Consider the following 27,182-nt stretch of genomic DNA (forward strand, 5'->3'; position numbering starts at 1 on the left):
AAACATTAAAATTCATTAATGTTCTGGTCCCCCTTCACACCTGAAGATGTGGACACACATCATTCTCTTTGTCCGGGCACCCCAAATGTGAATCATTTAATATTTTTTGCTCAGCAACCACCATGCGCACACTTGTGCTGTTCCATTTTCACAGGGTCATGACATACCCCCCTCTTGAAAAATGGCAAGCATCCTCGATTGCATTATGGTGATACAGCAAAATATCCAAAGTGAAATATACAATATGGCAAGATCAGCGTCCCAATCTCTCTAAGCCATGCACATGTAACATCATTCACTGCAAACCAATGGCGTAGTAGTAGTCCAAGTTGTATACCACTATGAACCATACACAACCACAACATCCAATGTGACTAGTACACATATATCATAGAAGTCCCATAAACAGATGTACTGTCAGCCATCAGTACCTTCGGGTGAGACAAAAACTGCACCAAGCGACCTCTAGATGTCATCTGAGCCTGTCTGTATCAAGGGAGTGGAGGTGCTACCCCCCTCTTGAGCATCAGGCAATGCTCCAGACCCATGCTCTGCTGAACCTGAATGAGCCATAACAAGAGTCGGCTCCAACTCAAAGCATCGAGATAAAGCTGCAAAACCTGAGGTGAATCTGTTAAGTCACCTTCCTCCATCCACTTCGCATCCATCGGTGAATAGTTCTTGAACTTCACAAGATAGCGACGGGAAACTTTACCTCGTACCTTTCTTTCCTTATGTGCCAGTATCTGCTCTGGAATAAGAACCTCATCAAGTTCCTCAACTTCCGGCTGAGCCTCATCTAATACATCCTCAGGCACATCCCCACGGAAAGGTCTAAGCAGACTCACGTGAAAAGCATTGTGAATCCTCCAGTGATCTGGTAGCTTCAAGCGATAGGCCACCTCACCAATCTTTTCCAATACCTGAAAAGGCCCATAATAACGCATGCTCAACTTAGGGAATAAGCGCTCTTTACCCTTCATCTTCTTGAGTCTAGCCTTTTCAAATCGCAAAAGAACCCAATCACCCAATGCAAACTCTAAAGCACATCTGTGACGGTCTGCGGCTTTCTTTTGCTTCTACTGAGTTTTCTGGAGTGCCAACTTAACTCTCCGATAAGCTTCATCCATGTTTTCCACATACTGATCAGCCTCAAAGATCTTATCCTTTGTATGCAAAATGGGTGGTACCTTCTTCCCTCCTTCCACAATCTCAAAAGGCGCCTTGCCCGTCAAGGTATGAACGGTGTTGTTATATGCAAACTCCACCAAAGGAAGATACTTTTCCCATTGTTGCTTGTGCTCTGACACATAACACTTAAGAAGATCTAACACTGTAGAGTTGGCCTCTTTCGATTGACCATCTGTTTGTGGATGAAATGATGATGAAAACTTGAGAGTTGTACCCATGTTGTCAAACAACCCTCTCCAGAATAAACTCGTCATCCGTGGATCACGGTCACTAATGATAGACGTAGGCAAGCCATGATACTTGAAGATGTTCGCCATGAACAACTTCACCATATGATCAACTTTGATCGTCTTACGCACGGGAATGAAATGAGCCTGCTTACTGAACCTGCATATGATAGTCCAAATGCCATCATGCCCGTTTGTGTCCGTGGAAGATCAAATATAAAATCCATGGCAATGCTCTCCCAAGGTCTATCTGGAATAGGTAAAGGCTGTAGTAACCCTGGTGTCTTTTGACCGTCAAACTTTACCTTCTGACATACGATGCATTGCCTTACAAAAGCATCAACATCTCTTCTCAAGGTTGGCCAATAAAAGAAAGTCTCCACTGCTTTTACCGTGGCGTCAATACCTCTATGACCTGCATACGGTGGAGCATGACTTTCAATCATAACCTTGAGTCGCAATGGCCTGGTAACACACAGTCTGCCATGCATCAATAAAAACCCATCTTTGAGAGTATAGTGCTCATGCCGCTGACCTTCAGATATCTGATCATATAACCTTTCAAAGTCCTCATCATGGGCATACTGCTCTTTCATTTCATCAAGCTCATGATGATAAGCAAGTGAAACTGCTGAGACCTGTGGCTTGCGTGACAAAGCATCTGCCACAACATTCTTTTTGCCTTCCACATGCACAATCTGGAAGTGAAACATAGACAAAAAGTTTGCCCATCGCATATGCTTCTCTGAAAGCTTAGTCTGCGTGAGGAAATAACGCAAGGTCTGATGATCTGTCTGCACAGTGAAATCAGCCCCAAGCAAATAGTGTTTCCATGTAGAAAGAGCATGAATTACAACCAACATCTCTTTCTCATAAACCTGTAAATGCTTCTCGGCATCTTGCAATATTCTACTCTCATAGGCTATCACATGTCCCTCCTGCATGAGAACTGCCCCAATGCTACTTCCACATGCATCACATTGGACAACAAAAGCCTTTCGGAGGTCCGGTAATACCAATACTGGATCCGAAGTAAGCTTTTCTTTAAGCTTTTTGAAGGCTGTAATTTCCCGATCAGCCCATCTAAACGGAGTTGCCTTCTTTGTTAAGGCATGAAGGGGCGAAGCAATTTCAGTAAAATACCGTATGTACCGTCTGAAATAGGAACACAATCCTAGAAAGCTGCGTACATCATGCACGGTCCTCAAATCTGGCCAATTAAGAATTGCTTCCACCTTCGCTGGATCCATACGAACTCCATTCTTAGACACAATATGCCCCAAGAAGTGTATCTCTTGCAAGAAAAACTCACTCTTCTTGCCATTAATAACCAGTCTATGGTTCCTGAGTTCTGTAAACACAATGGCCAAATGCCTTCTATGCTCCTCCTCAGTTTGTGAATGCACAATCATATCACCAAAGAATGTGCCCACAAACGCTCTATGAGGCCTGAAAATCCTGTCCATCATTCTGTTAAATGTGGCAGGTGCATTTGTCAATCCAAAGGGCATAACCAAAAACTCATACAATCCAAACGTGGTTCGAAATGCTATCTTATGCACATCCTCGGGTCTAATACGTATCTGATGATACCCGCTTTTCAAGTCAATGCGACTAAAGACTGTGGAGCCCTGTAAGCGGTTCAAAATGTCATCGATCCTCGGAATAGGGAATCGATTCTTGATGGTATTCTTGTTCAGCACCCTGTAATCAATACACATGCGCCAAGAACCATCCTTCTTTTGCACTAAGAGTACAGGTGAGCAAAAGGGTGATGAGCTAGGCTATATCAACCCTTTATTCAAAAGCTCCTGTACCTGACTCATAATTTCTTCATGTTGGGCTGCACTAACACGGTACGGCGGTCTATTTGGTGGAGTACTACCAGGAATTAGATCAATCGCATGATCTTCTCGCCGCTCCGGAGGAAGTTCCCCTGGCAAAGACTCGGAAAAACAATCTTGGAACCCACATAAGAAATGAGTCCTGTCCTTATCTAACGTAGACAAATTAGACTTAGACTCATCATCTTTTGCATCCTTTACATAAATCAAGTACGCGGAAAGATGCTTTTTCATTACTGATGAAATTGCCGAAGCTAATACAATAGGAACAGATTCCCCTTTAAGTTTTACATCCAAAACATGTTCTTTCTCTCTATGAGTCAAAGTGATCTTCCTATTGTATGTATCCACCACCGCATGTACTCTGTGGCACCATGGCATACCCAACAAAACATCACATCCATCAAGTGGCATGATGAAAAACTCTTCGTTGTCCACATAACCCTGCAAATGAAGCCTGAGCTTCCCAATGATAGGAGTGACGGGTTCTCCATACCCTCGACAAGCCATGTTAGCCTCATATAACGGCTCCATCTCCTCTGCACGAATCCCCAATCGGCCAGCCAAATCCGGTGAAATAAAGTTGGCTCTAGCACCTGTGTCAAAGAATATCAAGGCATTTTGATCTCTCACTTTGCCCCATGCCCTACATAGCTCTGTCTCTTCACCACCTGGCTGTTCCCCAACAAGATCAGGAACTAACCCTGCAGAAGGTTTTGGTTTCTTTGACTTGGGCTCTCCTTTATTGTCAGAGTCCTTTTGGGACTTTCTCTTGGGACAATTAAAAGACATATGTCCCTCTTCAGTACAGTCAAAACATTTCCGAGCATCCCTCAAAGCCTGTCTCTCCTCAGAAGTTCTCTTGGGCATTGGCAACTTCTTATACCGCGTCTCTGTAGACCCTTTTACATCACGCGAAGCATGCCCTGACTTTTCAGATTTCTTGCTCGAGTTCTTACTTCCTTTAAATCCAGATGAGACTCCAGTGAGTAACGCATTAGCTGTCATAGCATTCTCTATCATCTGTGACATGTTCGTTACTCGAGTCTTAATACAATAGTCACGCACTTCCTTGGGCAGCCCACAACAATACTTCTCTACCTGCTCAGACAAAGGCACTTCACGGTAAGAAGTAACTGGGAGTAAAGCTTCCCAAAACTTCTTGTTATAATCTTCAAGATTATCACACTTTGATGCATCCAGCTTGTGCCATGCTGTCATTACATCCACCTCAAAAGTAGATGTGAGCCATACGGAAGAGAACACCTGTTTAAATTGTACCCAAGTAGTTGGTGCTATGCCCTGTAGAAGAAGAGTAGACCACCACTGTAATGCATTGCCTTTGAGAAAAGTCGCAACTTTTCTCACTTTAGAGGACTCCGTGTAATTACCACCAGAAAAAGCAGCATTAAACTGCTGTAAAAAGGTAAGTGCTTTTAATTTATCTTTGGCCCCACTGCATATATCAAATTTCACAGCAACTCCCCCTTCCTTATAATCCTTCGCCTTACCCATAGGCGTTAGATTATCGTAAGGAAGTGGCTTCACAAGATTGCTACCCCCAGCATTCATGCCCATCATAGGGTCAACATTACCCATTTCCACACCTGGCATGCCATACATTCCAGCCATGTTTCCAAACATACCATTATGGTACCGGGCTGCATGCCACCATACATATTTGCTTGCATTCCAGGTTGCATGCCCCCAAACATGTTTCCTTGCATTCTGGACTGCATACCACCATACATATTCCCTTGCATACCAGGCTGAAAATTTGCTCCAAAAGTCCCTGGCATACCCATGCCTCCCTGAGGATAACCCCCAGTCATAGATTGGAACACCGAGCCACCACCAAAATAACCTGGATGCATAGTCTGTTGAGGAATAGATGGCTGTCCAAAGAAGGAACTCTGAGAGTTAGCACCAAAAGCATGCTGCACGTTCGGAAACTGTCCACAAGATGGATCCTGTGGAAAGGCAGCACTATGACCCTGAGGAAGGTTCTTAGAATGCACCTTCTTCTTCTTCTTTTCGGGCTCAGAACGGGATTTCATAAATTCAGCAAACTTCTCACTTTGTGTGAGCTGCATAAACACATCCATAACACCGGCCAAACGATTTTTAAACTGAGCATCATCTTCCTCTTTACTAGGCACATCTTCTGGTTGTGTTACATCCTCATATTGCTCATCATCTGCAGCCTGTTCTCCTGCAAGAATATCCTCAGATTCATTTCTCTCAGGAGAGATCTCTTGCTCTTCCTCTTCATGATAAAAATATTCGTCTTCTGTATCAGACATGTTGCTGAATTTTTCAGCGATGACTTTCCTCTAGTCAACCACAAGCTCACCCCCTTAAGAAAGTTGATGATAGGTCCCGGCAACGGAACCTTGAAACCGGCCTCTGGTAGAAACCAAAGTGCGGTAGACTAGCAGTCACCCTTCCACTTGTAGTCCAGATATAAAAACAAATTTAATTGGAGCTAGAGTGCCCCAAATCTGAAATGAAACCGACACCTGTTGGCCCCAAGGCTTGGCGCCCCTTTCGGTATTTCTTTATTCAAATTCAAAAAGATGTAAAGCTGAGTACAACAAAACCAGCCAAGAGAAATACACCTATATGTCCAATCTGGCAGCCCACAAAACCGCTTAGCACAGAGGATTCACACACAGATCTGTGTCCCACAAAAGCAACACTCTGTGTTTCCCTCTGATCAGCCAAGACCATTCAGCAGGGCAGCCTTGAGCACACATCTGGCATATCCCAAGTACATGGTTCCACAATTCAGCATAAACATACATTCACTGTCCAATCTCTGTTTCCACCCTTTCAATCTGCCATACCCCTCCTCTTACAAGGGGCCAGATAGCACAACTCTGCAGCACACATAAGCCAATGGAAAAAAGAAAGATGGACAAGTTCAGAGCTTACCAAATCAGCACGTGGTTTTGCACTCGTGGGACAGTTCGTACCAGTCTGTACTTGACAACGACTGTCTGTACTCTTTCCCTTGCAACCACCTGACTGTTGCACCAAATAAACTCTGATAAAATCCCATGTGCAGCTGGAGATACTACATGCCTGTACTTGTCCGTACAGGACAGTAGCGTCTAACTGTACCTATCCGTACAGAACTGTACGGACTGTACCTGCTGACTGGACTCTGTTCGCCTGCGCCGCCTGAACCTGAAGATGTCCAGCAGACTGTTTCTGCTGTCGTACAGCAGCGCCTGTACTGACTGTACGTAACTGCAGACAACTGTTCTGTCCGTACTATTTTCGGCCTGCTGTCTGTACCTGCAAACGCCGCCTGAGCCAATAGCCAATAGTACTGCAACCGCCTGAACCAGCGCCGCCTGTACCTTCAGCAACTGTGCACTATACCTGATGCCCGTACAGAGCTGTACGGCCTGTTTGATAGGGCAGTTTTGCATGCAGCCAAACACCAGCAATAAGCATATGCAGTCGACCAACCTTCTCCTCTTCTCCACACTTGTTTCTTGCACGAATCCCCAAAAGCAAGAGAGAGAGCCCCAAAAGCAAGAGAGAGAGAGAGATGAGAGAGGCGTGTAACTCCAAAAGTGGAGTGGCCTCTCTCCAAAATTATCCTAGGACCCAACTTTAATAAATATTAAAGTTCCCTAGGGCCACTTAGGCCTAGGGGCCACCCATGAATAAAACATTAAAATTCATTAATGTTCTGGTCCCCCTTCACACCTGAAGATGTCCACACATCATTCTCTTTGTCCAGGCACCCCAAATGTGAATCATTTAATATTTTTTGCTCAGCAACCACCATGCCCACACTTGTGCTGTTCCATTTTCACAGGGTCATGACAATCAAAACTGCATTACACAATGAAAGCCCAATCATCATGTGCATAGTTTACAGATTCTTTGTTTTTTGCATTAGATACTGACGTATCAGCTACAACCATACCTGAGTCTTTCTTTTTTCCCTTCTCCAACAACTTCCTGGACTCATTAATATAGTGACCAGGTTTCCTCCAATACTTGCATTTGGTCTTTTTCTTTGGCTTATCGCCTTTCTTGTCTGCAGGCTTGCCCAATGACTCTGATCTCTTGTACGCATGACAGGCTTGTATTGCCTCGATTGCTCTTCTTACAAGAGCACACAAACCAACTCCTCAAACTTCAAGGCATTTAGATTGCCTTTCATCACGAGTGTAATGATAGAAGTACAACTTTGATACAAGTCCGGCACGCATTAAAGACAGTAGACACTAATGAACTGTCAGTATATACTTCATTAACACTGGCCAACTGCTCCATAAAATCCTTGATTTTTATAAGAAAATTGTCCATGGAGTCTCCCTCATTCATATGCTCTGACTCTAATTGCCTGCGTAGATAAGCAACGCGTGCTTCATTACGTACTTGGTACAATGATGCAAGTGCATCCCAAGCATGTTTAGCAGTCCTCCATGACCGAATGTAAGTATGATACTGACAAAGCAAGCTATGCATGTCCCTGCGCATCTCTTCCATCCCACTTTGTTTGTTCCTGCGTAGGAGTTATGCTCATTGCTATCATGTGGTAATGTACCATGTGAACCTGAGTCCGTATCTACAGATGAACTGTCGGTATATGCTTCATCAACACTGGCTAACTGCTCCTTAAAATCCTTGATTTTTGTAAGAAAATTATCCATGGAGTCTCCCTCATTCATATGCTTTGACTCAAATCGCTTGCGTACATAAGCAACACGTGCTTCATTACGTACCTGATACAATGACGCAAGTGCATCCCAAGCATGTTTAGCAGTCCTACATGACCAAATGTGAGAAATAATACTCCTCTTGACTAACAAAGCAAGCAACACATGTGCTTGCGCATCTCTTCCATCCCACTTTGTTTGTTTTAGCGAGAAATTCAAGATGATCAAATACATCAAGGGTCTCAAACCAAACATTGGGATGGATGTAAGAGCACAAAGACCTTCCACTCTATAAGAAGCAATTATGTACAGAGAGATTGTCATGACCCTGTGTTTTTCTCTGGACAAGATGCAGGTGTGCACGGGGACATGGTGGACAATGTGAATGGCATCAGGTTGGAGTCAAAAAGGAAGCCCATGTGTGGACAACCGCAAGTGTGAAGAGGGCAAAAAGATTTTAACTTAAAAGGTTTCAGAAACCTTTAAAAATTATTATAAAGCCCTTCATTAAAGAAAAACGTGGCCCTTATGCTATTTTGGGGCCACGTGTGTGCTTTTCTGAAGAAGAGGGGCTGGTGGGCAGAATAGAGGCGCCTATCTCTTGATGAGCATGTGCTTTTTGGGAGAGAAAGTCCCGGCAACGGAACCTTGAAACCGGCCTCTGATAGAAAACCAGAGTGCGGTAGGAGCAATCACCCGTCCACTTGTAGTCTAGATGAGAAACAAAACACAGATTGGAGCTAGAGTGCCCAAATCTGAAAACACAGCGACACCTGTTGGCCCCAAAGCTTGGTGCCCCTTGCGGTATTTCTTTATTCAATTAAAATAATATGTATGGCTGAGTACAACACAAAAACCAGCCAAGAGTTTACACCTGTAAGTCCAATCTGACTGCCCACAAATCCTTCTCAGCACAGAGGATCTATGCACACAAATCTGTGTCCTCAAGCAACACACTGTGCCTCCCTCTGATCAGCCAAGTTCACAAAGCAGGCCAGCCATGGGCATACATCTGGCATAACTCAAGAGCATGATACATCTTCTCAGCTCAACATACATATGCTGTTCAATCCCTGTCTTAATCCCTTGTCAATCTGCCATACTCCTCCTCTCACAAGGAGCCAGATAACACATACCTGTAGCAGACATCAAGCAATAGAAAGAGAGATAGATGAACAGAGTCAAGGCTTACCAAGTTCAGCTCGTGAAACAGCACTGGAGGAAGCAACAGCACTAATCTGTGCCTGCAGGCACTTGAATCCACAATCCTGCTTCACACATGTGCTTGCACTTGCCTGTATCTTCCTCCTGATGCTCACTCCTATGCTGTCCTTGTAAAGTACAGATCTGAAAATCAGCACAGTACCCGTCTGTACCGCCTCGGGATACGTGCCAGGCGTTGTACTAGCATAAACAGCCTGCTGTCCACTTCTGTACCAGCCTGAATCAGCATACACAGGTCTGCATAGGTCTGTCCAGCACCCAGAAAAGCGCCGCCTGCACCTGTATGTGCTGTATCTGACTGCCCGTACAATGTACGGCAGTCGTACAGGGGTGTACTTGCTGGAAAACACACTACACAGCCTGAACAGAGCTTCTGCGCAGCCACCAGCAGCTGTCCTGTGCGCCGCCAGCAACAGAGGAGAAAGGGAGAGAGAGAGAGAGTGTCCAGTACTGGCCGTACAGTGCTGTACGGCTGGTTCCTTCAGAAAAACAGCAACAATCTGCAGCAAAACAGCCGCCTTCTCCCTTCTCTTGAGCTTTTCCACGATTGCACACAAGCGCATGAAGGGAGCTCCACTTTTGCTACACGACTCCCCAAAAAGGGAAGAGAGAGAGTGAAGAGAGAGAAAACTCCTTTCCAATTTAATCCCTAGGGCCCCAACTTAATAAGTTCCTAGGGCCACTAAGGCCTAGGGGCAAACTTCAATAAACATTCAAACTTAATGTTTTAATGTTCCCCCTTCACACCTAGGGATGTCCACACATCTTAAACACTGTCCGGGCACCCCCCATGTGAATCATAAAATATTCTGACTCTGCAACCACCATGCCCACACTTGTCCTGCTCCATTTTCACAGGGCCATGACATAGGCGTGAGGAATTTTCTGAAAAGAAGGCGCATACAGGCTGGGCTGATTGCAGGCGTGGGAGAGAAACATATGCACAGAACTGGCTGTTGGGCTGCGCTGAATTCCACACAGCCTGAACTTCACAGGCAGGCTTGCTTTTTGGGGAATTACATGGGCTGGTTGCTGTGCTGCAGAGAACACAGGCGCAGACTGAACCTTTCCCTTTCTTCTTGGCATTTGGAGGGCTGTTTGGCCTGCTGCGCAACAGTACACACAGGCGCCTTCTAGATCTCTCTCCTTTTCCTGTGTCTATAGCAAGAGACTGGCTGGCTACACTGCTGTCCATACAAGCAGAGCTGACATCAAAACGTGGATTGTAGGAGGGAGTGCAAGGCTGGACAGCAGGTCCACCTACAAGTGTTCTCTCTCTCTCTCTATCACGTCGAATCAGGTGCTGGACTGCAGGCGGCTGCAGGACAAGAGGACAAGACAATTCGGGGCTTTTCCTCGAGTCTTTTCTTCTTTGTGGAAAGCGACATAAAGACTGTAAGTCTCTCTTTCTTTGTGAGCAAGTGGGACTGCAGGTGATGTCTTTCGGAGTCTCTCTTTTCACTGGCTCAAGACTGTTATAGAGTGGTTCTCTCTAGCCCTTTGTGAGAGGAAGGGTTTGACAGTTCAGAGGGTGGAAACAGGACAATTTATGGGCTGTTTTTGTTTGGTTGCAAATTCAGCTATGTGCTTGGGTTTTTGGCTGCAAGTACAGGTCACTTGAATATGTTTCTTGGCATGGGAGTGATGCAAGCTCGCATGGCTGCGTGCTCATGGAGCAGATTGTTTTCTTCCTGCTAGAAAGGAACAGAGGGACCTACAGCTATGGGTATCTCTATGTTGCCAGATGTTTCATGAGGGAACATGTAACTAGATGTATGGAAACAGGACAGAAGCTTCAAAGGGAAACAGGCCTAAGGGTTTCATGTGGAAACAGGTCGTAGGTTTTCTCGAAGAGACATGTTTTTGGGTTTCTCCAGGAGATAGGTCACATGCAGGCAGAAGGTACAGGAGTGGACACATGTTTGGTACAGCCTTGCTACTGATAGGACAGGGGACAAGGAATCCATGACAGAGATGGATAGTACCCTTGGAAGGTAGAGAGGGTTTGTACAGGTGTGTCAACTGTATGGTATGCTGTGCTGTGATACGAGTTCTCTTTTGAGAGACAGTTTGGGAGTCTGTGTTGTGATGCAGAAGCACTGGATGTGTCAGGGTATGATGCTGTTCATAGTGTGAGAGGCTATGGATGGTTGTGGCAGCCTTGATCATGGGAGAAAGCTTCTGTATGCAGACTCAATGTGAGAGAGTCTTTCGATGTGAACAATGGCTGGATTTGTTTGTGGATGCCGAGTGGACAAGAAGCCAGATGCAGGTTCTTTGCAGGCTTCAAGGGTTCTACTGTGACGGCTGAGTTCCCAGCCTTATATTGTAATCAAAGCTCTTATAATCAATTAAAGAAATACCGCAAGGGGCGCCACTGCGATTTGGGGCCAATAGGTGTCCGTGTACTTTTTGCAAGAGCACTGTAGCTCCCCCCGTTTGTTTTCCTTTTCTAGGTCCTCAATGGTGTTGAAGTGTTTTATGTGCAAATGTTTGTTCCACCGCCCTTTGCTTTCTGAAGGCCGGTTTACAAGGTTCCGTTGCCGGGACACATCGTCGACTTTCTCAAGGAGGCGAGTCCGTGGTTGCTTTGGTCGGGACAATCGCCAACTTTCCTAAGGGGGCGAGCTCGTGGTTGTCTCATGAGAGTCACATCAAAAGCTTCAACATGAGGAAAGTGAAAAAGGAAGTGCAGGACACAGTACAGGATTTTGTGTCTTTGCCTATATGAGGTGAAGAGCAAGAGTTGAAGATGAAGCGCAGGAGAAAAGACACCAAGGACAAGAAGTAGTCAGCCAGGAACAAGAAGCAGTTGAAGTGTTATGGTGCAGGAGATGCGTTGAAGGCTATGGCTTTCGACAATTTGTCACCGGTGGTATCTTCATAGAGGCTTCATGGGTTCGGAAGACAGTTTCTTTCTATGTTTAGCAGTGGTGATCTACTATGCTTCATCGAGGACTTGTGCTTATCACTTGGGTGGAGTGCAAGCAGGTTTTGGGTGCCTGAGGATGTATCAGATGAGGCTCAGATGGAAGTGGAGGAACTTGACGAGGTTCTTATTCCTGAGCATATACTGGCACATAAGGAAAGAAAGGTACAGGGTAAGGTTTCCCGTCGCTATCCTGTGAAGTTCAAGAGCTGTTCACTGATGGATACAAAGTGGATGGAGGAGGTTCACTGATGGATGCGAAGTGGATGGAGGAGGGTGACTTAGCAGATTCACCTCAGGATTTGCAGCTTTATCTTGATGCCTATGAGTTGGAGTCGACTCTTGTTACGGCTCATTCAGGTTCAGCAGAGCATGGGTCTGGAGCATTACCTGATGCTCAAGAGGGGGGTAGCACCTCCGCTCCCTTGTTGTTACAGACAGGCTCATTTGTTATCTAGGAGTCGCTTGGTGACATCTTTGTATTCACCCGAAGGTACTGAGGCTGACAGTACATCTGCTTACGGGACTTCTATGATATTGTGTACTAGTCACAGGAGATGGTGGTTGAGTAAGGTTCACAGTCGCGCGCACCTGGAACTATAACTGCAACTATGGATAACTCTATGGAGGACATAAGTCTTGCGAGCAGTCCCTGAGTTGGTTTGGTTCATGGAAATATGGATCGAACTCTATTTGTGCATGTATGCATACACTTTTTGAGGTAGAGGTATTTTTGTATTCTGGTGCCATTGGATCCTGGTACCACTGAGAATACATTGGGAAATACTCTGCATTGTGTCGTGTGCTGCATGTATGTTGGTATGATACATCAAGTGCTTTATTATGTCATGGATGCACCACTGGGTGTAACTCCTGCGGGATGGCCATGAGAGACATATGTGGGAAAGTACTTAGTGGATGTAGTGTTTGAATGCATTGAGTGCTTGCATATGCTCATGTTTTACCTTCAGTCATGGGTCCTGCGGGATGCCCATGGGCGTAAGGCTTGCGAGCAGCCCTTAGACTGTTACTTTGGAGTAGGTAGAGCATTTTGAGGAGCATATTGTTTGCGAATGCATATGTGTGTCATATGTAGAATGATGCATGGTTTTGTTTTTGGCTAACACAGGTAACGTGTTTCCATTTTGTTTTAGACTTTTGCTATAGGTTCTGAAGGAACAAGCAAGAGGACAGTGTGGCTTATTGTGCAGGATGATTATTTTATCACCCAGATGCATTGGAGGGCCATTGTTTTTGCCATATGGGTGTTTTTGCTCATAAGATGCTTTACTGTGCCATTGAGTGCAATCGAGGACGCTTGCCATTTTTCAAGAGGGGGGTATGTCATGACCCTGTGTTTTTCTCTGGACAAGATGCAGGTGTGCACGGGGACATGGTGGACAGTGTGAATGGCATCAGGTTGGAGTCAAAAAGGAAGCCCATGTGTGGATAACCCCATGTGTGAAAGGGGGCAAAGAGATTTTAGCTTAAAAGGTTTAAAAACCTTCAAAAGTTTTAAAAAGCCCTTCATTAAAGATAATCGTGGCCCATATGCCAATTTGGGGCCACGTGTGCTTTTTGGAAAAAAGGAGGGGCTGGCAGGCAAGTAGGCGCCTAACTCTTGAGGAAACGTGTGTGCTTTTGGGAAAAGGAAGGCTGGCCGGCAGCATGGACTCCAAGGCGTGAGGAATTTTCTGAAAAGAAGGCGCATACAGGCTGGGCTGATTGCAGGCGTGGGAGAGAAACATATGCACAGAACTGGCTGTTGGGCTGCGCTGAATTCCACACAGCCTGAACTTCACAGGCAGGCTTGCTTTTTGGGGAATTACATGGGCTGGTTGCTGTGCTGCAGAGAACACAGGCGCAGACTGAACCTTTCCCTTTCTTCTTGGCATTTGGAGGGCTGTTTGGCCTGCTGCGCAACAGTACACACAGGCGCCTTCTAGATCTCTCTCCTTTTCCTGTGTCTATAGCAAGAGACTGGCTGGCTACACTGCTGTCCATACAAGCAGAGCTGACATCAAAACGTGGATTGTAGGAGGGAGTGCAAGGCTGGACAGCAGGTCCACCTACAAGTGTTCTCTCTCTCTCTCTATCACGTCGAATCAGGTGCTGGACTGCAGGCGGCTGCAGGACAAGAGGACAAGACAATTCGGGGCTTTTCCTCGAGTCTTTTCTTCCTTGTGGAAAGCGACATAAAGACTGTAAGTCTCTCTTTCTTTGTGAGCAAGTGGGACTGCAGGTGATGTCTTTCGGAGTCTCTCTTTTCACTGGCTCAAGACTGTTATAGAGTGGTTCTCTCTAGCCCTTTGTGAGAGGAAGGGTTTGACAGTTCAGAGGGTGGAAACAGGACAATTTATGGGCTGTTTTTGTTTGGTTGCAAATTCAGCTATGTGCTTGGGTTTTTGGCTGCAAGTACAGGTCACTTGAATATGTTTCTTGGCATGGGAGTGATGCAAGCTCGCATGGCTGCGTGCTCATGGAGCAGATTGTTTTCTTCCTGCTAGAAAGGAACAGAGGGACCTACAGCTATGGGTATCTCTATGTTGCCAGATGTTTCATGAGGGAACATGTAACTAGATGTATGGAAACAGGACAGAAGCTTCAAAGGGAAACAGGCCTAAGGGTTTCATGTGGAAACAGGTCGTAGCTTTTCTCGAAGAGACATGTTTTTGGGTTTCTCCAGGAGATAGGTCACATGCAGGCAGAAGGTACAGGAGTGGACACATGTTTGGTACAGCCTTGCTACTGATAGGACAGGGGACAAGGAATCCATGACAGAGATGGATAGTACCCTTGGAAGGTAGAGAGGGTTTGTACAGGTGTGTCAACTGTATGGTATGCTGTGCTGTGATACGAGTTCTCTTTTGAGAGACAGTTTGGGAGTCTGTGTTGTGATGCAGAAGCACTGGATGTGTCAGGGTATGATGCTGTTCATAGTGTGAGAGGCTATGGATGGTTGTGGCAGCCTTGATCATGGGAGAAAGCTTCTGTATGCAGACTCAATGTGAGAGAGTCTTTCGATGTGAACAATGGCTGGATTTGTTTGTGGATGCCGAGTGGACAAGAAGCCAGATGCAGGTTCTTTGCAGGCTTCAAGGGTTCTACTGTGACGGCTGAGTTCCCAGCCTTATATTGTAATCAAAGCTCTTATAATCAATTAAAGAAATACCGCAAGGGGCGCCACTGCGATTTGGGGCCAATAGGTGTCCGTGTACTTTTTGCAAGAGCACTGTAGCTCCCCCCGTTTGTTTTCCTTTTCTAGGTCCTCAATGGTGTTGAAGTGTTTTATGTGCAAATGTTTGTTCCACCGCCCTTTGCTTTCTGAAGGCCGGTTTACAGAGATCTACGAAAATAAATATGCATAAAGATGACTGGCAAAGTATGGAGGTAGGGCTGATTTAAATGCCCTGACTTTTGGAAAGTTTGCAAAGGATGCTTCATCAACTCCCACCATTCCTACTAGATATCCTACCGTCTACAATGGTGATTCATTTGGGCCAAACCCTTCTAAAGCTTCGAGTGGGGATGGAAAGCCAACCAATGGAGATGCAACCAATGGAGGTGTCAACAAAAGTAACTTCATGAAGGAAGACCGAATCAATGAGTTAAGAAACAAGGGCCTTTGCTATAAATGTGGGGAGAAGTGACATGAGGAACATTATAAGACATGCAAGTTTAGAAATGTCACTATCAATATGGTCTTATTCGAAGTCATTGAAGATGAACATGAAGAAGACAATGAGACCTTTCGTGATTGCAATGAGTTCATGTAAAGTGATGATGATCATGTACTAGACGGGGAGTTTCCTTTTGACTCTCGTGGTACTTTGCAAGAGCATTTGCAAGACTATGATGATGGAATGCCTATGTGTACTTTTGTTAGAGCAAGCATGAAGCCAACTTTGTGCACTTTATCTCATGACTCTTATGCCGGATGTAAGGGTACAACCACCTTAAGGTCAATGTCAATGGTAGAGTGACTCATGTCCTAGTGGATAGTGGAAGTATACATAGCTTTGTGAATGCAAGATCATTGTGCAGTCTTAAATTACAATCCATATCTTTGACAACTTCTCATGAAGTTCAAGTGGCAAAATGAGGCTACAATGGATTGCACAATGATGTGTCAAGAGGTGTGTTTGGAGCTTTCAAAAGAATCACATGCAAAGCTGATTTGCTTGTTCTTGATATGGGCCCATCAACATGGTTCTTGGATGTGATTGGCTCTCAAGTCTGAGACCCCTTCACTATGAATCTGAAGCAAGGTTTCATGCGGTTCATGCATGGTGAATGGAGTATCACATTGGTGGGAGTGAATGCATCAAAGCTTACTTTGATCAATGCCACTCAACTTAAGAGAGAGCTCAAGAAGGTGGGTTATGTATATGTGTTACAGCTTTGCAAGATGAAAGCAATGACTCCGATAAAAGGGAAATGCACAAGGGCATGCAAAAGTTGTTGGATGAGTATAAGGATGTATTCAACATGCCCAAATGTTTGCCACCAAAAAGGGAAATTGTTCATGGAATAGAGCTTGAGCCTAATGCTAAGATCGTCAACAAGCCACCATATAGATTATTCAAAGTGGAGAGAGATGAGGTGGTGAAATAAGTACAAGAATTGATGGATATGGAATGGGTGGAACCAAGTCAATCTCCTTTTACATCGCCGATGCTCCTTGTGAAGAAGAAGACTGGTACCTTTCGGATGTGTGTGGATTACCATGATGTGAATAAGACTTATATCAAGAATAGTATCCCATGTCTCGCATCGATAATCTTTTAGATGAGTTTAAGGGTGCCTGTTTCTTCACAAAGATTGACTTGAGGTCCGATTACCATCAAATAAAGATAAAAAGTGGTGATGAGTACAAGATGGCATTTAGAATCGAGAGGGGTCTTTATCACTATATGGTTATGCCGTTAGGACTATGCAATGCGCAAGCCACTTTTCAAGCCTTGATGAGAGAAGAGCACGTGGAGCATGTGAGTGTGGTTTTGGATGCTTTGTGTGCCAACCAATTGTATATCAAGGAATGCAAATATACATTCATGGCTAGTGAAGTGGAATACATTGGTCGTATTGTTGGCAAAGATGGCATAAGAGTGGATCCCAAGAGCCAATGAGGCGATAGCTCAACTAGTGAAGGTGCTTGCCTAGGACCAAGAGGTCCTAGGTTCAAAATGTTAGCAATATTCATCTCCTGGTTGTGTTCCCATTCGGTTGTGTTAGGAGCGCCCAACTTGTTCCCAAGCAACACCTATTTTATTCCTCAGTCGGCCCTTGGTTGCGGGTTGGCCACCCTTTCATATTCCCACCATTTCCGCACACGTGTATGGGAGCACTATATAAGTAGTGCCTCCCCCCTCCCCTCACTTACTCACAGTAGCCCTTTCAGGCTGATTCCTCCCTCTCGGGAGTATGTAGACATCACACCCTCACTTACAGAAACCACCCCATGCAAGGGCTGTCATTGTATTCTTCTTCGTCGTTATGCAGATCCTTCTCTCTTCTCTCTGTGCCATTGCTTGTTTCTTTCTTTCCGCTCTGCATTCTGACATGGTATCAGAGCCGGAGGTCTTGGTGTCCCTCGGGAGAAGACCCTAGCGAGATTCGTGAAGACGAAGGAGGAGTTCGTTTGCTTTTTTTTGGTGATGCTATTCGCATGGAAGAGGAGGTACTATTGCGTTAGTACCACGGATGGAGGGAACAGCCGGTGGAAATATCAAACAGCATGTTTGGCTATGTTTTTCCCCCCTTCCTTACTTCTTCACGCGCCTGCTGGTTGCTATTTTCGACTACAATTTTTGGACCTGATTGTGAAGCAAATTGGCAGGTTTGTTGGTAGAATGGACCAAGCAGTCGGGAGCCAATTCACAGATTGGTCTTACCATCCAGGGTTTAGGGGCATTGCCCCCAGACCCCCCAGGGGACTGCCACCCCCGGACCCCCTACTCTCAGGGGCTCCGCCCCTGAACCCCCGTGGCCAGTATAGCACTGATCAGAGCTCGAAGTATAGACCTTCATGCTGACGCAGGCTAGGTCTCGCAGTGATCGAAGCTGTTGTAGGTACTTGCTCAATGCAGTGACTGGTAAGGAGAGGGGTGCAGAGGTCGATATACATGATCCTCGGGTACCGATGAAGCAGCAGGTCGGAGCAACATTACGAAGGAGAAGAGTTTGACAATCGGGCTGATGTGACATGTTGAGCAGTTGGTTGGGAACTTGCCAGCTGTGGTGTGTCATTGTTAACACTAAAGAGCTTCATTATGCCACGTGGTTGGGTGACTCATGGGGTGTGTGAGCAGTAGTCCCACCACAGAAGGGCAGGTCATCGATACAGGTTCTGGAAGAGAGGTGCAAGTTTGTCGCCTAGACAAGTGGAAGGTTCGTACACCTAGGTGAGATTGACATGGAGCTTTCTTTTCAGAGGGGGCAGCACTTTCTTCGGAACGAGACATCCATAGAGATCCTCACCTTCAAAAGGAATGTTCATCTTGCAGAGAGTCTCTTGGGACCGATTAGTGAAGGTTTGTCAGATGTTGGCAATCGACAATCAGTGATCAACAAAACATGATCAAGATTGGCCAAGGATCGGCCACAAATCGGGAGATTGGCCAAGGATCGAAAGATCGGCCACAGATTGGCAGATCGGCCAAGGATCGAATGATTGGCCACGGATCGGCAGATCGAGATCAAGGATCGGCAAGGGACGAGCATATTAGGACCAACAGATCAGTAGATCGGTGATTGGCTAGTACAGTTTACCGTGAAGATTTGACTCTGGAGCAATGCAAGGCTTCAGAGGGGGATTTCAGATTCCACCATAGAGGTGCTCAATGGTCAAAAGCAGTGTAAGTCTTCTGAGTAGAAGGTTTGAGTACCAGGGTTGACGCAGATATGAGGATTTCAATGGTTGGTACTCATCAGTGTGCACTAGGAGCAGTTAAGTCTTTTAGGCAAGAGGCTCAAGAACCACAGAAACTGATGTGGGCCCCTCTTAATTCAGAGGGGGTTCGAAAGCGGTGCCAGAGGGGCCACTTTGAGTGGTCTGGTGTGACAGATTTGGGTTGGAGAAGTGGACATGTGGAGGTTCACCATCGCAATTTTGCTTGTGGAGCAACGTCTTGGAACAACATGGATTGGGTCCGAGGATTCAGATGTTCCAGCTCCTTGAGGACTTGTTCCACACCCAGGATCTGAGAGGGGGTGTTAGTAGTATTCATCTCCTGGTTGTGTTCCCATTCGGTTGTGTTAGGGGCGCCCAGCTTGTTCCCAGTCAACACATATTTTATCCCTTAGTCGGCCCTTGATTGTGGGTTGGCCACCCTTTCATATTCCCACCATTTCCTCTTCTATCAGAGTTGGGAGGTCGTGCATGTGTATGGAAGCACTAAATAAGTAGTGCCTGCCCCCTCCCCACTTACTCATAGTAGCCCTTTCAAGCCGAGTCCTCCCTCTTGGGAGTATGCAGACATCACGCACTCACTTACGGGAACCACCCCATGCAAGGGCTGTCATTGTATTCCTCTTTATCATTATGCAGATCCTTCTCTCTTCTCTCTATGCCATTGCCCTGTTTCTTTCTTTCCACTGTGCATTCTGACACAAACCCCCCCTTGGTACTTCCTCAGCGGCATCGCCTATGGGTGGATAATTAAGCATCTACGAGCGGGCACCTACGGGTGGTGAAAAATCCGTAACTATGGGAGGATCTTGAACCTAAGGCCAGTCGGGAAAAAAGAAACAAGTGGATTCCAAGAAAGTGAAGTGTGTGCAAAGTAGCCTATTCCGACCAATATAACTCGTAATCACTTTTGATCAATACTAATCATGTCTTGCTTAGTAAGCTTTCATGGAGACCTTCTCCCATGTCTTAGACTACATGTAAACGATGTCTACATGTCTCTAAACTCCATGTAAACAAGTCTCGCCTAGGATACCTTGGAGTCTATGTATCAAACTCGAAATGAAGCTTGAGTTGCCTATTTAAAGAGACAGTTAGATATTAGATATTATCTCAATGGATGAGGGTGACTCTATGACCGAGCACCTTAGAAAGGTAAAAGACTTAAGGGAGCAACTGCTGAACATTGATGAGGTAATCAAGACATGTAACTTGTCACAACCACTCTAAACTCACTACCTCCCTCTTATCTTGGTTTTCACACCTCTCTGAATCTCTCTAAGAGAGGAGATGCTAATCCTATTACCTTTGATGAGCTCGTGGGATTATTATTACAAGAGAAGCAAACTAGAGTTAATATGTCTGAACACTCAGGGTAGTGGTGATCGAGCATTCGTAGTTAAAGATAAGAGGCAAAATTAAGGTTGATTCAAGCTAGACATCTTCTCAGGAAGACTCGTTGACCAAAGACAATGCTTCTAAAGCCAAGAAAAAGGGAAATTGTCATTACTATCACAAGACTAGTCATTACATTGGTGAGTGCAAGAAGAGGATTGCCACTGAAAAAGAGTCTGGAAATACAGTGTTTGAAACCTCTGAGGAAAAGCACGAGCCAAATTCAGCCAGTTTTGTTGAACAAGATTGGACCTTTTAGCGATGTCTCTCAGTGCCTTGGATATTCAGCACATCACTTTGGAGGAGAGGCATACTCAGAAGCTTTAAGGTTGCATAAATCTTTGTACATACACACATTACCACTACACGGGGGATTGTTGGAAATGTTCACACTTTGGTAGTGGCAATGTGTTTTGTAGTGAGGAATAAAGTGCTAGGGGTGGTGCACTTAGGCACACACATAAAAGGTTAGAACCTTAGTCTAGCACCTCTAGGGTAGTAGACACCTAGGTGGACATTGTCTCATAAGTAGCCGCCCAAGAAGACACGTGGCAAAAAGTATATTTACTTGCTATGTAAATGATGTATGGAGCCGAAGGTTATAAAAAGGCCATAAACATATTGAATAAAGTATGCTTTGTCCACGACTCTAATTACTCCCCTCTAATCTCTTTGTTTAACCCTTAATCCCTACTTAATCTTGATTAAGTGTTAATATGTTGTTAATCCCTCTGTAGCTGATTTGTAAGCTCTCTCTGTCTCTTTCTCTTGGGCTTTAACCCTAACAAGCTCCAAGTGCAAAGAGAAGCTCCTCGATGTTGCTACATCCAATCCAAGTTACCTGTAAGGTGCTCCCAGCACCCATAGTGCGTGTTTGGACTGTTTAAAAGGAGCAAACGGTCTTCACCCCAGGGTGGCTTATCCACGTGGGTCTTTGGTGGAGTCTCAAGAGTCGTTAGGGCCAAAGGAGGCAAGGATAGTTATGATCCAAAAGTGAGTGAGTTAAAGTGCTAGACGGAGAGGACTTTTGTGGGCCAACACCCACCTTTTGAAGTAGATGCTCAAGTTGATCTCTTGGAAGCACCTTCACAAAAATATTTGCTACATTGTCCTCAAATGTCGCATGCACTCCGCAGTGTAGTGCATGGTGACAAGATGGCTCATCATCATCAGTGCAACATTGTAAAGTATTAGTACCCTTTAGGATGATATTTGTCGTACACCATGACCCCATCATCCATGGTAACCGTTGGTCCAGGATATGTCAGGCGCACGAGCTACGTAGGTCATTCCTCAGCCATAGTGAGTCAGTCAGTCAGTCAAGTCCCTTAACCCACTTGGAGAGAATCATTCATGCATATAGAGTCAATAGAAACCTTAGGGTTTGCATTAGAAAGCACTCTACATATTGCATATCATTCATCCATTGCACATAGACGATTGCAGAAGCCTTGAAATAGCATATGGTATTTTCAGGATATTTATTAGCATTTATCTGGCATTTTTTCCATATTTTCCAACATTTAATACCATTATCCATGATGAACGAGTCGTGTAGCAATTTATGCTACCTCAATATGCTTTGTCTAAGCATGGAATACTGTGGGTCCTTACCCATAGCTAACAAGCTTTGACTATCACACTTGACCTCATGCTTACAGGGCACATGTTTCTATGCCCAATGCATCCCCTTTTGTTCCCAAAATGATGCCAATTTATAGAGGTTGTTCCAATGGATGTGGACACAAGGAAACATGTTGAGATGCAGGATAATGTATCAAAGTCTGATGACTTCAAAGCCAACGATAAATCTATTAAGTTTGAGACATATCATGGAAAATATGATGCATCAAAGGCACTTGCTTTTATTGCCCAATTTTGATATCACCTTCATTGATGAGGATTTCACTTAGAAATCCATGATCCAGCATGTAAGCATATTCATGAAAGGCACTACTCCACATTGGTAGCTTACTAAGAAGCTCTCCCTAAATCCTGTTAGAACATGGAAAGAGTTTAGGCAAAGGTTTTATGCGCAATTCTTACCTCCCAATGCATTGAATGAGATAACAATGAAGCGGGATTGGGTGGAATAGAATGAAGGGGAAACAATGAAAACGCATATGTTCACAAGTACTTTTGGAGGTGTCTCCGTTTATGCATGTTCCAAAGGCAGAAACAAAGAAAAAGTTTCAATCGGGATTCCAACCCGTGTACAAAGCACGATTGCAAATGTATCCTAGTTACACCTTACAATAGCTAATCGCAGCCACCACTGCCACCGAGCAATTGGAGCTCGAGTTAAACCGATCCCACAAGGTTAACCTCTCATTCCAGGGCAAAGCGAGGGCTGTCCCAAACCTGCAAACTAGTAGACAGCCACCTAAAAGGGACCAAAACCAAGCCAAAAATGATGCAAAAGTCTACTAAGAAGCGTACCTACAAAGTGGCAAACTATGGTCTTACTCCTGAGCAAAAAGAGCAGTATATGTGGGAGGGCAAATGCTTTACTTGTGGAAGCATTGAGCATATCACAAAAGCATGCCCAAATATGAAGAAGCATGATAATGCGAATGCAGCGAAAGCCAATGTGCATATGGTTCCCGATGTGCAAGGGAATACATCACATCATGGCAAGGACAGGGTTGTATGCAAAGCTTGGGGACAGCTTAAGGATCAGCCCGCTTTGTTTATGTTTGATGATTATGCAACTGAGAACTTTATCTCTACACGAATGGCAACTACTTTGGGTATTAAAGTAGAGACCATGGGTCCTCAAACGGGGGCTGCCTTTGTTGGTAAAGAAGTGCAAGTCACGCCAATTATTGGCAAGTTGCGCATACACATTCAAGGCTATTTGGATCATGAGGCTACCCTTAGCCCTATACGAGAAAGATAGGCTAGATGTGACCCGACATGATGTGTTGAAGACCACGACCTTGGTTTTGCCGAGATTGACCGTGAGGCGTCTCTCATCACAAAACCTCTCAAGTGAATCCAAATGTCTCTACAATCTTTCTGTAGAGGCTAAGATCAAGACAATGTCATCTGCATACAATAAAATGAGCACCACTACCTCAGCGAGTCGTGAGCCTGTACCCCCAAATATGTCCACAAAGAGTGAAATATGATGAATAACAAACCAAATAGTGTGAGAGATAGTGAGCAGCTTTGTTTGACCTCAGTAGTGATGCAGACCCCAAGTGCTTGGTACTCTGCTAGTCACTATCTAATATAAAGCCACCACGCCCAACACCCCCCCCCCCCCCATATCATGTCCAGTGGAAACCACGTAACCTACAATCATCCCCAACAAACGTGACCAAGGCACATAGTCAAAGGTTTTGCAGAAATCCACAACTCAACAATATACATGCTATTTATGTGCACTCACCTCCTCTATTATGGCCCGCAGGGTAAAGATGTGATCAAGTGTGGAGTAGTTTCTCCTGAAGTATGCCTGCACCGATGTTGTGTCCAACCCTCTTTGCCAAGAAGCTGATATTGGACTCTAGTACTACCCCATAAATCTTGGCCATTGTATGGACAATCATCAAAGTCTTGTAATTATTTGCATCCATGGGGTCTCCTGCGTTATGGATCGAAACAATGGTGTTCATGGTCCAAGTGGGGGAAGCCTTCACAGAGGGCTATATTAAAGATTTCTACAAGAATGGGGACTAATAAAGGACGTCCATGTGCAAAATGTTCCACACATAGATCTTCATGATCTTCATGCGGCTTTAATACAGCCCTTCTGACATTTTTAGTGTTGAAGAGGATAGATGATGTGGTGCATAGGAGGATGTGTGACATGAGGTGTGGGCCGATCTAGGACATCATAAAGCTCGTGCATAGGATTCCTAATGAAGAGGATCAATGATGGGTGTAGGGGTTTTGTTTTTCCTCTAGAAGGTGCCATGCCTCTGTGGTATCCTCACTCAAAAAAGAGCTAGTATACCTCCTATTCGTGTTTACCTAGGAAAGCACGCTTCTTCCTGAGGGTCAAATGATGGAAGATTATTTGCATTTCACATGCCGAGATCAGCCTGTGTTCTCTTTCCCAGAGCAAGTGGTATCAGGGAAACTAGCAAGTTTGCTCCAATTTTTGCAAGAAACAATCCCTTAGAGAGAAAAAGAATTGAATGGAAATTTTCTAAGAATAACTGAGGAAAATGTAAGTGGGTAAAATGAGAAGAAATTTGAGGCCATTTAAAATTTGAAAATATGCTTAGGAAATGTTCGTTTGGGGGGAGACAGAACTGAGACTTACTTTACAGAATTAGAATGGAAGATGGCTTTTTTGAAATCCATCCACTTTATGCAAGAAATGATTGCTTCAGAAAAACGAAGGATGGTGTGGGTGGGGTAAAATGGATGGTAACAGCAGAGAATATGATTCTAAAAGAGGTGATAATTGCTTCAACAAAGAGAGACTGGGTGGAGGGAACTGAGGAAAAGAAAAACAAGACACATCTACTCTGAGGAAATGGAAAAAACAGTGAACGGGTACTTACTTGCAGACTTTGACAGGGACGACCTGCATGAGCTTGGGGACTAGCTGGATGAGGGAGGTCCGGGCGTGGAGGAGCTGATGGGCCACTGGGATGAGTTCCGGGATGAGGAGGCCGTTGTCGGGGGCCGGGAGGCGGCGAAGGGTGGGCTCCCCGCGCCGCAACTTGGTCAGGAAGCCACCCCTCCTGGGCGGCGTCACCCACGGCTTCTTCTTGTTCCTGGGCACCACGGGCGGAAGGTCCTGGTTCTGCGCTGTCCTCATATTCCCCACCCGCGCCCGCACAATGTAAATGTGGGTCAGATTCCGCCGCCGCCGCCCAGCACCGCCGCTCGAAGTATCCATGTTTATGCATAGCTTTGAAGAAAACGAACTCGAAAGCGTTCGCGCATTCGGATGAGCCCGCAGATCCATGAATTCGTAGACAATGGCTAGCTAGCTCAGCGAGTCATCAGTCATGTTAAAAATCATCGGACGCCCAGAGTCATGGTCAGTCTAGACTCGAGCGTCATATTATTAGGTTGCCCATCATTCGTGTAGCACGGGGAGACTCTCAGTCCATGAGCCATAGATGGGGACATCTTTCCCCTTTCGAATAAGGTCTCACCTGAGAAAGGGGCATCGTTCATGTAGCATGGCCGGAGGATGGATGGGGGAGACTCTCAGTCCATGAGGCATAGATGGGGACCATCTTTCCCCTTTCGCAAGGGTCTCAACTGAGAAAGGGTTGGGCTTAGATTGTGCGGGAATTGGGCTAATCCTTTGTAACCAACCTTAGTGTGAAACATCAATATTTTTAGAATTTTTTGATGCAAGTGTCTTTCCCACAATGGGGTGACACTAATTTGATGCAAGTGTCTTCGCCACAATGGGGGGGATACTGATCTTAGCACTAATTTATAACACGGTTGCAAACTACCTTTACAAGTGCTGTCCTGCTAGTAACACATGCATATACAATCTATTTTGGCCACTTGCAAGAACTCAAACTTAACACCTAAATTTGTTTACTAAGTTTTGAACAATCTTTATGTGAAAAGGATAAAATCTTTTGTTAAACCAATTATCACAAATTAAATGTAATTTTAAAAAAAGCGAATATGCCTTTCAAAGAAAAATATCAATGGCCCTGATCAAATTTAGTTGGCCATGGAGGTTTGACTAAAAACAATGGATTAAGTCACCACCCACCACCATTCTCCTATCAGATTTAGCCTATCTAAATGCTTCTCATTCCTTCCTCACGATTAAAAAATGTGCTTACTTCCCTACTCAGTGTGGTGGTTGCTTTTTGTAAACCAAGTCTCCCTTTTGTTGCCTATTGCCTCCTACCACTAGCCACCTCCATGCTTCTAACGTACTATGGAGTGTTATAGAATGCCTTGGAAAGCTAAGTCTTGGAACTTTCTTATTCTTCTCTCTCTTTTGCTCTCAATTTTGAATTAGATAACTCTTTCTCTGAAATTGAGTCAAGGTAAATTAATTAATTAAGATTAGAAATCATGCGTAATTATTAGGGTAATTAGAAAAAAATGTGTGGATAAATTATGCCCTGATCGGTTTTCTATTAATGTTATGCTGCTTGTGAGGATTTCTTTTATAGAGGTTCTTTGTTGTCCTTATGATTTCTTAATCATTAAGTATATTAAACATTTCTTTAAATATCTCTTATATGGTTTGTAGGAAGATTAGAGATTAATCAAGCTCTTCCTATTCCCCCAAAAAGAGTAGAGTAATTATTGTTGTAACTGCTATTTTATGATGTCGAGTTTATGAGTTAGTATGGTTATTAGGGTTAGGGTTTTGATTCTATTCCCCTAAAAAGAGAAGAGTAATTATTATTGTAATTGCTATTTTATGATGTTGAGTTTATGAGTTAGTATGGTTATTAGGGTTAGGGTTTTGATTCTATTCCCCCAAAAAGAGCAGAGTAATTATTGTTGTAATTGCTATTTTATGATGTTGAGTTTATGAGTTAGTATGGTTATTAGGGTTAGGGTTTTTGATTCTATTCTCCCAAAAAGAGTACAGTAATTTCTGTTATAATTACTATTTTATGATGTTGAGTTAATATGGTTATTAGGGCTAGGGTTTTGATTCTCCTTAAGTAGAAAAATGATGTTTTGCATTTATAAGTTGGGATTAAGCAAGGTTGGATAATCCTTGTAGATTGGGCACAACGCAATAAGCTATGGTTTCCCTATGACTCGTTTGCGTTGCATTTGCAAGTTGGGATTAAGCAGCAAGGTTATATATTGGGTATAGTG

General features: G+C 44.6%; 1 protein-coding gene across 1 annotated transcript in view; it reads right to left on the minus strand.

Moving 5' to 3' along the window:
• The window catches only part of LOC147637342 (APO protein 2, chloroplastic-like), a 48,269-nt gene extending 22,753 nt beyond the window's left edge, over window positions 1-25,516 (minus strand). The window contains exon 1 of the mRNA XM_086799125.1: window positions 24,920-25,516. Coding sequence (XP_086655251.1) covers window positions 24,920-25,329 — 410 coding nt within the window. The 5' untranslated portion in view covers window positions 25,330-25,516. The remainder of the gene's footprint in view (window positions 1-24,919) is intronic.
• Window positions 25,517-27,182: the final 1,666 nt, after the last annotated feature.

This window comes from Cibotium barometz, chromosome 6, assembly GCF_041138505.1.
Source record: "Cibotium barometz isolate CiBa-2024 chromosome 6, ASM4113850v1, whole genome shotgun sequence".
In the NCBI taxonomy this organism is placed as follows: Eukaryota; Viridiplantae; Streptophyta; class Polypodiopsida; order Cyatheales; family Cibotiaceae; genus Cibotium; species Cibotium barometz.